The sequence below is a fragment of the Ochlerotatus camptorhynchus genome, unplaced genomic scaffold (genome assembly GCF_037179485.1).
Source record: "Ochlerotatus camptorhynchus isolate MF236.1 unplaced genomic scaffold, CSIRO-AGI_Acam_v1.1 ptg000370l, whole genome shotgun sequence".
Taxonomy (NCBI): domain Eukaryota; kingdom Metazoa; phylum Arthropoda; class Insecta; order Diptera; family Culicidae; genus Ochlerotatus; species Ochlerotatus camptorhynchus.
The window spans coordinates 1,192,012-1,206,375 of record NW_027040858.1 but is presented as its reverse complement, the minus strand read 5'-3'; the positions used below and the strand labels follow the sequence as shown (position 1 = coordinate 1,206,375).

Genomic DNA, 14,364 nt, shown 5'->3' with positions numbered 1-14,364 from the left:
TCCAAATATAACAATCGATAGGAAATAACTTTACGAATCTGTTGAAATAAATTCTTTTCTAATTTTCCATAACAAAAGTTTTGAAAAATGTACAAATATATATATTTTTTTAAATACAATGTTTTCCCAACCCAGTCGCTATAATCGAGTACCACTTGATGGAACATCGTTCTGCTTGAACCTGCAATGTTATAAAACAGAGCTGCTATCGCGCCTTCACTCATTTTCGCGACGGACGGCATTTTTGCATGGGACCAGCAGCAAGTAATTGCAAAATCAACGCCAGTGGTACGAGCTAGAATTGTGGCGAGCTGTGACCGGGCGTGATGAGTGATACCAACATGACAATCAGTGATGGGGTGGAAGGAGGCTCACCTCTGCAACAAGCTCTGTCTCTCATTGCTGGAGAGTCGATCGGATGATATCGGGCAGGTGTGGGATGAGCAGGTTGACCAGTGAACTGTGAATTCGAAGACCCCGGGAAAACCAGCGAATTTCGATGACAAATTGGGAAAATATTTGCTTCAGCTGCTTTGATGTCGACATCAGAGTTATCAACACGACTCTAAGCAAACATTTTGCAGATCATCCAAACAGAGACGGTATTAAAAGTTAATCCGAGTTTGAGCTTACCGCCATTATGGATTTTAGACTTTAACGGCAAGTCACTTGTGTGAGTTCATCGATTGTGAAAAGGATTCCAGGATCCGTAAAAAATACAAAGGGGATCAAATTTCGAGGGTACAATTCTAAAGGAATTCTGACAATAATTTTAGGGGAATTTGCGAGGGCATCGCGAACCGAATTTCTAAAGGATTTTAGGGAAATTTTTAAGAACAATTTTAAGACACCTCTGAGATGAAATTGAAAGAGAATTTAAGTGAATTGTGCTATTGCTTTTTTTTTAAGGTTTTATGTTTTTTTATCACCGCTAATTCATTATTTCTAAAATAATGGGATGTTTCTGTGGTGGTAAAAAATGATTTCCATATCACAAATCACCGATTTCAGTACCAAACACTGAAATTATCAGGTGGTACCTATATTTATGTTTTTAGATGAGCATTAGCAAGTCCCTCCTACTTTGAGCAATATGCTACGGAATGGCTTGCTATGTCGCGCCTCAATTCTAGATAGAGCTTGAATTAGGGCGTAACAGCTTTTGTAGACAATGACTTCTCTCATTGATTTCTTGGAATTCAATGCAGGCCCACACAAAGCAACACATCCATCGGGTAGGAGAAGTATTCCCCTACTCGAAGGTGATGTCGATTTGCCAGGGAGAGTCACGACTTTCGAGAAATCATCGAGAGAAGTCATTGTTTACAAAAGCTGTTACGCCCTAATTCCAGCTCTATCTAGAATTATAATATCCGGGATTTTCTGCTAATGGTTATGCCCCGCCGTTCCATAGTATAATTCTTCATGTAAGAGGGACTAACTGCAATGATCAATTTGCTTCGTCGATTTTCTCTTATGTAAATAACTCGCTTGGATTACCATTTCTCGATGCACTGTTGCTTTTGATGCCAATACGACCTGTTACCGCACTGCATTGAACAAATTTCAGAAAATTGCTTTCCTTGGCTGTAGCAATTTAAAGAGAAAATCGATGACGAGAATCGATCATCGCAGTTAGGCCCTTATAAATACTCACTGTCGAATTGACCAATTGCCATCCACGGGTAGCAACTGATAAACGATGAAACTCCTCTAACCCCATGTCATCTGAACATCATTCAACTTACCACTAATGTAATTTTTTCCCCCTCTCTTTGCAGAACAAAAACCCATCGGTTGCCCAATATCCCTGCACCAAAGTGACCATGTAGCTTTGTAAGAACAAAGGAAATCGATAATCGACCCACTTATCATCGTATAGTTTCGCACCGTTTGCCTAACCCGGTGCCACAGAAAGTGATTATAAATCATCGAAAAACAGCGTAACCCATTGATTGCAACCACCGAATCGTGCTACATCGCACCGAAACCGCCCAATCTAATCGCTTTTTCGCTTTACCACCCTCGCCCACCCTTGTTTCCGGCTCTCTATGTGACCACCATCGGGCCCAGAAGCAAGAGCAAAGCAAAATTCGGAAAATGTCCCATCATCAGCACCGCCCGAGAAAATCCTGTGGTCGTCTTCCGAAATGATGACCGATATCAGCGTCATCCATGTGGCCAATTTCAGTAGTCTGCTCATCCTCTCGACTCAGCAACCGACGACGACAACAACAACGACGACAACGACAACCGTCACCACCACGACCATCAGTGCTGCCAGTGGCACTATCTCGGTGGACGGTAACAATAGTGGCAGTGTTGGCAGCGGCGGTGGCAGCAGTAGCAACAGTGGCGGAACCAGCAGCGCTATTATCATTACTGGTGCAACCGAGGGCTTTCCCGAACTGGTCGGGGGCTATGGGCGGGAACCTGTGCCGGCTCCACCGGAGCTGATGGAACCATGGGCGTACGTTGCTGCGGCCGTGACGCTCTTTTTCATCGGCTTCTTCGGGTTCTTTCTCAACCTGTTTGTGATTGCACTCATGTGCAAGGATGTTCAGGTAAGACCCCTTTTTCCGGCTGTGGTATTTGTGCGGATTTATATCACACCAAACCAATTAATTGGCATTTCTCAGAAAAAAAATGCTAGGGCTTCTCGCTCTCCGATCTAATTATGTTGATAGAAAATCCCAGCAGGCTCGTGGTCACTCGGCACGTGCCACTGATATAATTAAGTATGGTTTCAGTGGCGCAAAACCAATACGGACATAATAACCCAGTAGGAGAGTGCGGCATGTTTTCTGGGAAAGTTGTGTTCATAAAAGGAATGATTGCCTTTGTATGGAAGAATCGTTCCCATAATTGTCTGCTTAACTTGCAGGCGGTACGTGGTAGCATTACCATAATTATTTCGGTATTAAATTAAAAAAAAAATGATGCTAGATTTTGGTTGGGGTAGGATGCCTCAAAAACGGAAACGTTTAATGTGCATTTATATCCCGAACCATATCTTCCCAGAAGGACCTTCGCAACTAACTGCTGAGGTAAGATTGATCCATTTGACAATGAACATGATGGGTGGGTGTCTTCTGCAGAATGCTTGGTGTTTTTCAAAGACTTTGTATCAAAATGTTGGCCACTCTTTCACGGTGTGTGTGGTAGAACAATGTTGTAACAAAGATTTTCTGAATCATTCACTATCTGAAAATATACATTTTTTTTATCTTTTATAAGAATGACCTATTTAAGAATAATCCAACGAGGAGCTTTCTAGATTTTTCCGAGTTCAAATTAGGGTAATTGATTCTGGTTGGACCTATCCAAAAACTGATGATGATTGGACCTATTTTTTCAATCGCTAGTTTAGTCAATCTTCGCTAATTTTTTATTTTCAAAGATCACTTTACTATCATGAAAAACTCTTTTTCTTCAATTTGCTTGGGTGTTTTATAGAAAAAACTTCAAAACAATTGGGTTTCAATGTGTTTTCAAAACAATTCACTTTCCACGCATTTGCTCGTCATCATGCCTTACTTTCAAACATACAAAGGAATGTTTTTTACATTTATTTTTATTTTCATGCAGTAAAATACTGCTTTAAGGTGTAAACAACACGTTAGTACGTCATTTATCCATTGGTTTCACTAAAATGTTCGAATAATTGACGAAATTCAAATAGATAAATATGATCATGGTTGGACCTATGTGTTTCCTAAGGTGCGCTTCGGTTTGTCTACATCCTTCATGCGCAGCTGATTTGGATTCCATTTCGTTTTGGCCAAGTGATCAGTTTCTTCGATTGAAAAAATGGCTAAAGAAAAGAGTTATACGGTCGAAAATCTTCAAGAGATTGTTCTTTTAGTAAGAAATAAATCACTTACCGCGAATTAGGCACAGAAAAGGTACAATATTCCGAAAACGACACTTCACGCAAAAATTACGGGCGAAGCCACGGCAAGAAATATGCAAGGGAAATAGTGTTGAGTGTTGTTTGGAGAACCAGCTAGTGGATTGGGTTTGTATGTGCGCTGCTTCTGGCTGTGCCAAGACGGCCAAAAAGATCTTGGAAGCTGCTAAAGACCTTGCGTCACTAGTTGGGCGTAAATTTAAAGGAGGAATTCCATCGTCAGATTGGCTGAAAGGGTAACCACCGATTTCCAAACTACCACGAAAGCGCCAAAAGAATCTGTTAATATGAATTTACATTAAGCACTTCTCATACACCTTCTATGTGTGAATTAATTTGAAATAAAATGTTAACAAACTAAAAATTGCTAAATAAAACTTATTTCCGAAAAAAAAAACTCCTAGGAGAAAAAAGAACTATAAAACCGGAATTAAGTTCTGATATTCTGTCATTTTAAGCCCCTAAATTCCCCGGGGGCACCCAGAACATGCCCGGAAGTGGCCAATGTGGTCCAAGGCACTCAATTTTGTTATTGATCTTGTTATCGAAATTGGAAGTAATGTGAAGTGTCGCATGATAGGTTTTATTCCTTCCATGTCAAAATTAGGTCCATGTTCCATATACCCTGGAACTTGTTCCGGCCATATCTCCGGAACCAGTTGACCAATTCCAAAAACATTCGATTGCTTTCAATGGGACCACAATACCTATAGTTTGACGTTAAAAATTTTCCAAATCGGGTCAATGATTTCCGAGAAAATGAGCCATGATAAATAGCTAATGCGTGGAAAGTGAACTTTTTTAAAAATGAAGGTAAACTCAAATTTCTTGATTTTTTTTTAAATAGCAAATTCATAAAAGCTGTATAAAAAGGGTTTTTTCATGATACCAATAAGCTCTAAACAAAGTTTTTGAACAAATATTGACTAAACTAGCATTTGCAAAACTAGGTCCAACCATCATCATTTTTTAGGTCCAACCATGATCAGTATAGTTCCAACCAACATCATAATTCTTTGCTGAATAAAAACGTTTTATAAAATCATTTGTTCACAATATTTAACTTTTTATGTTATTATTAGAAACAAGAAAGGTAGATCTTTCCCCTAATCACGCATTTTTCATAGTTATATGTTGAATTCATAAAAAAAAAATACGACATGAAAGTTGACGTCGTGTGAAACCGGTCTAAATAGGTCCAACCATCATCAGTTACCCTATATACAGATTTCAATTTTACTCACCCAGACAAATCAACTGTACATAGACATTTTAAAAATAACTCGTAATAAGCTTGAAATGATTCAGCTCTTCAGTGCAAAGTTTGACAATGTTAAATATAAGTTTCATAAGCTGTAACTATCGGGACAAATTGTTATTTAACGGGAAGCTTACCGATCAATTATTTTTATTTTTCTGGCACGTTTTGATTGGAAAAAAAATTATCATCAATCCAAGAAAACCGTTTTTTTTTTCTTATATTATATTTGTTCCATTTAATCGGGAAAATAAGTTGAACTCATTCAAGCTTGGGGAAATTCATTCACTTGCGCGAGCACCACAGAAACTAAATAGCCATCCTCACCTACAAACAGATTGCCGACTGAGTGTAAATTCTTCCAACTGTGTGACTCTGCAGGTAGACTCCGAACCACAGACAAACAGAAATAACTCTTCATTGTGCATCTTCGTTTACGAATTTAACGGTTGATTTGAATATTAACAGTTCCGCGAACTACTTGTCGCAACGCTAGCATCGAATCACTTTGACGTTTCTATACATTCTATAGAATCCCCCTGCAGTGTTGAATTTCCTTTCCAACATATTATTATTTTTTATTCTTATTCATTATCTTATTTGGTTTTTTTTTATGCACATATTTTATTTTATTTTTTTATTTTTTATTAACACTTTGAGCAATTTACCCACAAGATTGAACTTCCTTTTCTTAATGTTTCCTTTCCAATTTCAATCCATGTATTTGAAATTTGTGGAAAATATAAACAATTAATAGCAAATTCCGTTGCGGTGGTATCTCAAGTCACCCCAATGAATGGTAAAAATAAAGGCGGGGGTCTATCGCTTGATAGCTCTGAGGAAATGGAGCAGAGTGAGAGTGAGAGTAGACCTTTGGTCTTTAACGGGAACACGAGGAAGCGGTCTATTTTAAGAAAAATAAGAAATCATTATCGACTCCTCGCCTGGAACTATCGTCCGCATTGCTTCTAGCGCACCTCTACGAGAAAATTGTCAACAGCATCAACGTTACTGCCAAATGCTTCTTTTGGGCAGACTCAACCATCTTCATTTGCTGGCTTTCGTCGTCTCCTATCTAGATGGAAGCAATCCTGGATCATCGACATCCCTTCGCACGAGCAATTGTAGTTTACTATCATCAGAAGCATTTTCATGCCGGTCAGCAATAAGTAGTTTCCAGCGTCCGAGAGCAGTTCTGGCCTACAAGCATCAGGAAACTGACTAGACAAGTCATCCACGAATGCGTCAAGTGCTTTCGCGCGAAACCTAAAATCCAGGAGCAATTAATGGCAGACCTACCTCCCGAGCGAATAACGCAATGCTGCCCATTCCAGAAGGCTGGTGTCGACTATTGCGGGTCGTTTTACGTAGTCCACCCTCAGCGTCCAGTGCATCCGATCAAGTGATTTGTGGCAGTGTTCGTATGCTTGGTCACAAGGGCAGTGCATCTGGAGCTATCAGCGGATCTCACTACTCAAGCGTTCCTGGCTGCGTTGAGGAGGTTCACATCTTGTCGTGGAAAACCGTCTCTCATCATGATTGATAACGCGAAGAACTTTGTTGGCGCCAATTCATTGGATGAACTCGCACGGTTGTTCGACAGCCAACAGTTCAAAGAAGCAGTATTACGACATACGGCAGAGGATAGAATCGAACTTCGGTTCATTCCGGCACGATCACCGAACTTCGGAGGGCTTTGGGAATCAGCGGTTAAATCATTCAAGATCCTGTTCAAACGAACGATTGGCACCCGCAGCCTGGTATACGACCAGATGCAGACCATGCTGGCTCGGACGGAAGCAATCCTGAATTCCCGACCGCTGACCATGCTTGGCATACACAGTTGTACACACCAACTGCACATTTGTTAATAACTTTTCACTCAGTAGTTGAAATTTGTTTTTCTTTATAGTAATTGATAGTTTACTATAGATATGCAAAGAGTAGATAAATTTTAACATTTGAATCAACACCAATGATTATTTACACTTAAAGTCCGAGATGTGCAGCGAGCATTTCTCACTTAATTTTTACAACGCAAAAACAAATACAGTTTATTACTAGAATTAAAATCTACTGTTTTTTACGTATCTATAAAAAGCTTAAACTCTATTCTATCAAATGCTAAAAATAACTATGTTACGTCAACTGTGTGCAAAGTTATTAGCAATAAGCAGTTCGTGACCAAAACTGTGTATGCCAAGCATGCCGCTGACACGCATTAGCAACGATCCAGACGACTTCCAAGCGCTTACACCAGGACATTTCTTGATTCAGCGGCCTCTGACGGCCATTCCAGAGCCCAATCTCTGACCAATTCCCGAAAACAGACTGTCAGCTTGGCAAATGGTGCAAGCATATACCCAGAAACTGTGGAAGAAATGGTCGGAGCAGTATTTGTCAAATCTCCACAACAGGACAAAATGGACGCGTCAGAGGAACAACATAGCAATTGGAACTATGGTTGTTCTCAAGGAGGAGAATCTCCCACCGTTGAAGTGGCAGTTGGCACGGGTGACAGAGGTTCACCCAAGATCTGACGGAAACATCCGAGTTGCAACCGTCCGGACCAAGGATGGCAGTTACAGGCGAGCGATCTCAAAGATCTGTGTACTGCCAATCAGAGACAATCTTACTATGTCAGAAGATAAGAACTAGGACTCCTCCAACGGCGGAGGTCGAGAGGCCTCCGCACACCCAGTTAAGTTATGCTTTATTATGCTATTATTTAAAATTTCTAAAAAGTAATCGCTCATTTTTCTCCAGTCAAACCTCACTGTGTTTTTGGTCAACCCAAAACACCCGACACTCTTTCGCCAAATTTGAGTTGTCTAGCGTCCAATTTCGAGGTAATATGTGTCGTTTTCGGTGGTGGAATTTGCATGTGCATCCAGTGTTGTTGAGGTCCAGTCAAGACGGTGTTTAGCAATGGTGCTAACCGTCAAATTTATGTTCAGCTCGATTTGAAATTCACACTCCCAAACACGTTTGATATTTCGAGGTACGACCAAACAGTGACAGCAATCCCGAAGAAGAAGTGTGCAATTCATCCTCCTGGTTCTACGCTGTGATCGTCAACGGGTATGGCCAACCTGCTTGTACCTTCTCAGCAATGTGTGTCCAACATCGCAGTCACCGTAGCTCAATCGTCGAATGTCAGAACGCCGTCTCGAATCGAACCGTACGCAGAGGGATGGTCGACACCACACGGGCGTCCACCGGAGGCCTTAAGGCCTCCGTTCAGGAAAATCATTTTGTTTTTCAGTAGTTCAATTGAAAAAGCACCCTTTTATTTTATTCAGAGATCACATCGCACGCACCGTGCGGATCGGCCGTGAACATCGTCACGCACCGCACGGATCACTTCAGTATCGCATCAGCTACAACATCTATCACCGAAACCACACGTACCAAACCACTGAAAGTAAGCGGGGACCCAAGTCACCTGATATTAGTTTTCGGTTTAACGGAACCACAATCCAAGGCATCGTTTCTGTTGAACCGTCGATCGGACGAAAGCATAGTTCCAATCCTAGAAGGAAAACATCACCACCGTCAGAAGCATAATCGAAGATTCATAACAGAGCATCCGAAATCAAACCTGGATAGATCACCAATGTCGAGCCAATCTGACCAATGCAGAAACAGATATATTTCTGCCAGGTATGTTGTTCCGATTTTACCCAACCAAACTGCACGATACTACATCCGTTCCATGTTTACCGAGGTCTGGCAAATCAACATCAAACATCCAACGCAATGGATCGCACGGCAGCAGCCGATCGAACAATAGACAGTTACAGCAGTGGAATCCAGAAGTTCGAATGTACGCCAAGGTCATCACGGCCAGCAGCAGTTATCGTATGTGGGTCAACTTTTCGATAGTCACCAGCAGTAGTATATAAGATGAAAATGAATTCTATTGTAACTACATCACACCACACATTGAATTTTGAAAACACACAGTAGTAAGAGTAGGATAGTTTGAAATCGATAGGATTCCAAGGCGGCCGGCTTATGGTCAAGCAGGACAGGGTTAATTGGCAAATGGGTTCCACACAGTTCGCCACTACTGTTATCTTTGTTATCTTCATGTAGGCTCTCGGTCTGTTTCACTTTAGGAAACGATCGATAGATAACAGTAGTGTGCGAACAGGCCTTTTATCCCGATCGCTTCTCGATCGTCAGCAGCTGTAGTCGGTCAGCTGATAGTGAAACCGTCGCATGTACAACACGTATTTCAGTACCGTAAAAATAAATGTATTCAGTTCGCGCAATAAAGTAGTGTTATAAATTGAAGTCCGCCGCGTTATTTTAAAGTGTGTCCGAAGGAACCTGAAGATTAAAGTGTCGTGCGAACAACAAGCGTCACTCAAAAACCTCGTAAGGCCTCTCGTATGGACTCTCAACCTACCTTGACAAATTTAAAAGGTAGCGGAAATTTTCATTTTTTCATTTTCATTTTATGATGTACAAGGGGGTCAGGGGCCATGTCACCGATGTGAATATTCACACCATCCATAATACACCAGGGAAGGGGAGAGGAGTGAGCAACACAGCATCTTTACCCATGGGGGTTAAAAAAGTTCTGCGAGGTATACTTATGGTAAACCAGCTGCTCAGGGATTGTAGAAAGGAAAGGGTTGGGTAGGTTTTGTGTGAAAAGCGCATAAGTTATTATCGTATCGTTGAAAAATGGCCTCGTTTGGTTTGCGCTCTCGTCACAGAGCGCATCGATTACATCACACCGTCAATGAAAAAGAAATTAAAAGAGATTGAAAGAGATTATTAGTGAGTTTTAAACTGTGATTTACCTATTAGAAATACATTTGTAAAATTGTCTCCGTGTACTGAACAACTATCCCTCTCGCCCTCCCGCCGCCTAAACGTCTGAAGGAGTGTGACGTCAAACTCCGTCATCCATTCAATCAGCCGGAGAACGAAAGAGCGTGCAATGAGCGTCAGCGACCCTAATAAAGGGTGGGGGAGCACCATACATGAACGATACTACAAATCGTGCCACCGTACCACATATTGCTGGGATGATAACCCGAATAGGTTGTTAGGCACTCCTTATGGTTATCGTTTATGCGGGTGTTTCAAAGCAATTTACATCTAATCAACCCTCTGCGCGACCCAACCCGTGCAATGTATTTAATGTTGAGAGCCTTGTGTGCCTTATCATGAGTGGTCACGGATCTGGCAATCTTCACATGACTATGCTTCCCGGTGACGACGACTACGATCTAGCCGGTTTACAATAGGTTTTATACAAGAGTACTAGAATAGATCGGAGTATACTTACAGTTTTCGACGTTCCCATGTACTCCTTGTTTACCTTCATTACTTCTTCCTTCGCTTGTTGTATTGTGTTTCTGGATAATGGATCCTCGCTCCGGAATGTCTTCAAAACTGGGGGGATTAAAATCGCTCCTCGTGCACAACCCTTCCAGATGACCGAAAGAGCGCTCAGTCCGATTGGTCTCACCCGATATTCTTGAAATATTTGACATTTTGAATAAAACATTGCCATTTCCAGACTTCGTGTTGTTAGTTTTCTTGAAGGTCTTGTGCTTAATGCTTGATTTGTCTTTCGCTTCGAATTTCTAAGAATTGACTCTATAAATAGATAAAAAAAAAAAAAAAAACACAAAAACAAACACAACGCTTCCCGCCCATAAGCTGTAGACCGAGTGCAGAATCTTTGTGATGATACTTTCCAAACGTGCATATCCATAGAAATAAATCCAATTCAATAAAGGATTGATTTCTACTGCGACTAAATTCAGCATTCCTACTAAAATATCAAACGCTGTGCTTAATCATTTATGATTAGTACAGAGCAATAAACAATGTACGATGATGATTAATCTGTTAATATGCTTTTATAAGCGGGTTCAAATGCACTTTTGGTAAGCATCAACACTGATCTGGCAACACTAGTGTGCATCTTTCCAATGTGGTAAAGATCCAGATCAGCCCTGGGACCTGGTAATCTAATTAAACTACCTCAAGGTTTTGCCAAAGCCCAGGGAATTTAAAAGGTAGCGGAAATGTAGCAAAACCCCCACCACCGGGATTTAAAGTTTGTAATTTTAACAAAGACTTTCCGCCACTTCCAGGATCATCTAAAACCCCAGATATCCAAGTTTTTCAGCCAGAAAAACAGCTGAATAACCAGCAGGAACGTGATGCCATGTTCACGTTTTCTGGAATTGTGCAGAGTATCTTCAATATATGTAACGTCTCTGGCTCAACGAGGAATATTATTAATTTAGTGCTTCCAATTGTGAAAACTCTTTTGAAGCAACTAGCTTCTAGGTGGTCCTTCCTTGCATCGATCATATCTTTTGATGGATAATTTTCCGAATGAGGTCGGGGATTTAATCCCTCTTCTTCAGTGGAACTGTAGAAGTCTTATGCCAAAACTTGACACATTTAAATTTTTAGTTAACAACTCACTTTCTGATGCATTTGCCCTTTGTGAAACATGGCCCTCTTCAGACAACGATCTTGCTTTCCGCAATTTCAACATTATTCGCCTTGACCGCGCAGATTCGTATGGAGGGGTGCTTTTGGGGATCAACAAGCTCCATTCCTTCTACAGAATCGATCTGCCTTCGGTTCCAGGTATTGAAGTTGTTGCATGTCAGGTTAACATTCGAAGTAAATGCCTCAGTATATCTTCCACCGAGAACTGCGATTTCTCGTCAAAGTTTCTCGGATTTCTGCACGGCTATGCTGGAGCCACGGTTGATCTTAGGAGATTTTAACTCTCAGGGTACAGGCTGGGGGGAAACTGTACGACGACAACCGCTCAACCTTGATGTGCGACATGTTCAAAATGACAATTCTGAACACCGGGGAAGCAACACGAGTATCCAAACCTCCAGCAAAAATAAGCAGATTAGACCTCTCACTTTGCTCGAGTTCACTATCGTTGGATTGCTCGTGGAAAGTAATTCAAGATCCCTACAGTAGTGACCATTTACCAATCAAAATTTCTATTCCCACTGGTTCATTTTCTACTCGCTCGGTCGACATCGCGTACGATCTTACGAAAAACATTGACTGGCGAAAATTCGCGACGGTTCTTGATGCCAGTCAATCGGTTGACGTACTTCCTCCGCTGGACGAGTACTCCTTTCTCGCGCGTCTTATCATCGATTCTGCGCTGCGAGCACAGACGAAACGCGTTCCGGGTGTTTCCGTCCGCAAGCGACCTCCCACCCCGTGGTGGGATAAGGAATGCACCGACGCGAACAGCGAGAAGTCCGCCGCGTTTAAACGCTTCCGCAAACACGGTAAGGTCGAGGATCTCGAGCGGTACACCGACCTCGAGAAAACCGTCGGTTCGTCGATGGTTTGTCGCGAGAGACTTCCATGAGAACACTCTGGAATGTAGGCAGAAGAATGCGAAACGCGTCATCACCGATGAACGAAGACAAGGAGTACTCGGACAGCTGGATATTCAGCTTCACGCGGAAAGTTTGCCCGGATTCGGTGCCGGTTCAAACCAACGTTCGTGATCGTCCCTCGGGTAGTAACGAAATAGATTCCCTGTTTTCCGTAGTGGAATTCCCACTTGCTCTCCTCTCATGTAACAACTCAGCTCCAGGAATGGATAGAATCAAGTTCTACTTGCTCAAAAATCTCCCCGACGTCACGAAGAGACGCTTGTTGAACTAATTAAATCAATTTCTGGAGCACAACATTGTTCCGGATGATTGGAGGCAAGTAAGAGTTATCGCCATTCGAAAACCCGGTAAACCCGCGTCGGATTATAACTCGTACCGTCCCATCGCGATGCTGTCCTGTATACGGAAATTGTTAGAGAAAATGATTCTTTTTCGTCTAGACAAATGGGTCGAGTCGAATGGTTTACTTTCAGATACGCAATTTGGATTTCGGAGAGGTAAAGGAACGAGCGCAAAAACAGCAAATGGGTTCAGTTTTCTTGGACATTAAGGGGGCTTTTGATTCTGTTTGTATCGATGTCCTTTCGGATAAACTCCACGAAAGTGGGCTTTCACCAATTATGAACAACTATTTGAGCAACTTGTTGTCTGAGAAATATATGAGCTTCTCTCATGGAAACTCGACAACTTCACGAATTAGTACATGGGTCTCCCCCAGGGCTCATGTTTAAGCCTCCTTCTTTATAATTTTTATGTAAAAGACATTGATGGTTGTCTTGATGAAAATTGCTCGCTAAGGCAGCTTGCAGATGACGGCGTTGTGTCCGTTACAGGGCCAAGTGCACCGGACCTGCAAAGACCATTGCAAGATACCTGAGACAATTTGTCTGCTTGGGAATCGAATTCTCTCAGGAGAAAACTGAGTTGGCTGTTTTTTCTAGGAAGCATCATCCTGCACAGTTACAGCTTCAGCTAATGGGTAAGACAATCACTCGAAGTATTTCTTTTAAGTATTTAGGTGTCTTGTTCGATTCCAAAAGCACGTGGGGAAAACATATTGCGTATGTGAAACAAAAATGCCAACAAAGAATCAATTTTCTTCGTACAATTACCGGAACTTGGTGGCAAGCACACCCGGAAGATCTGATCAGATTGTATAGAACAACCATCTTGTCGGTTCTAGAGTACGGTAGCTTCTGCTTTCAATCCGCGGCGAAAACACATATCTTGAAGCTGCAACGGGTTCAATACCGTTGCCTCCGAATCGTGCTTGGCTGTATGCACTCGACTCATACAATGAGCCTCGAAGTACTCGCGGGTGTTCTCCCACTGACAGATCGTTTCGCGGAACTGTCCTTCCGGTTTCGTATCCGTTGTGAAGTAATGAACCCATTGGTAATAGAAAACTTTGAGAAGCTGCTCGACAGAAATCCTCAAACAAGATTCACGAGCCTCTATTATGAGTACATGACGCTGGAAGTTGGTCCTTCTTCCTTAATCTCCAATCGTGATTGCTTTCAAGCCTTTTAAATTTGATCTGACCATGATGCAAGAAATTCATGGAATACCAGATCACCATCGGCCGATGGTTGTTCCCTCAATTTTTGCAATCAAGTACCACCATGTAAGTAACGATAAAAGTTTTTCACAGATGGGTCAACCATAAATGCTTCCACTGGATTTGGTGTATTAATCAATTTCATAGCGCCTCCTATAAACTGCAGAAACCATGCTTCGTATACGTTGTGGAACTAGCAGCGATATTTTAAGCAGTAAAG

At 41.8% G+C, this 14,364-nt stretch overlaps 1 protein-coding gene across 1 annotated transcript in view; it reads left to right on the top strand.

The window, feature by feature from the left end:
- The window catches only part of LOC135710093 (vertebrate ancient opsin-like), a 146,646-nt gene that overhangs the window by 61,564 nt on the left and 70,718 nt on the right, over nt 1-14,364 (top strand). Inside the window, exon 2 of the mRNA XM_065232570.1 lies at nt 1,782-2,564. Coding sequence (XP_065088642.1) covers nt 2,151-2,564 — 414 coding nt within the window. The 5' untranslated portion in view covers nt 1,782-2,150. The remainder of the gene's footprint in view (nt 1-1,781; nt 2,565-14,364) is intronic.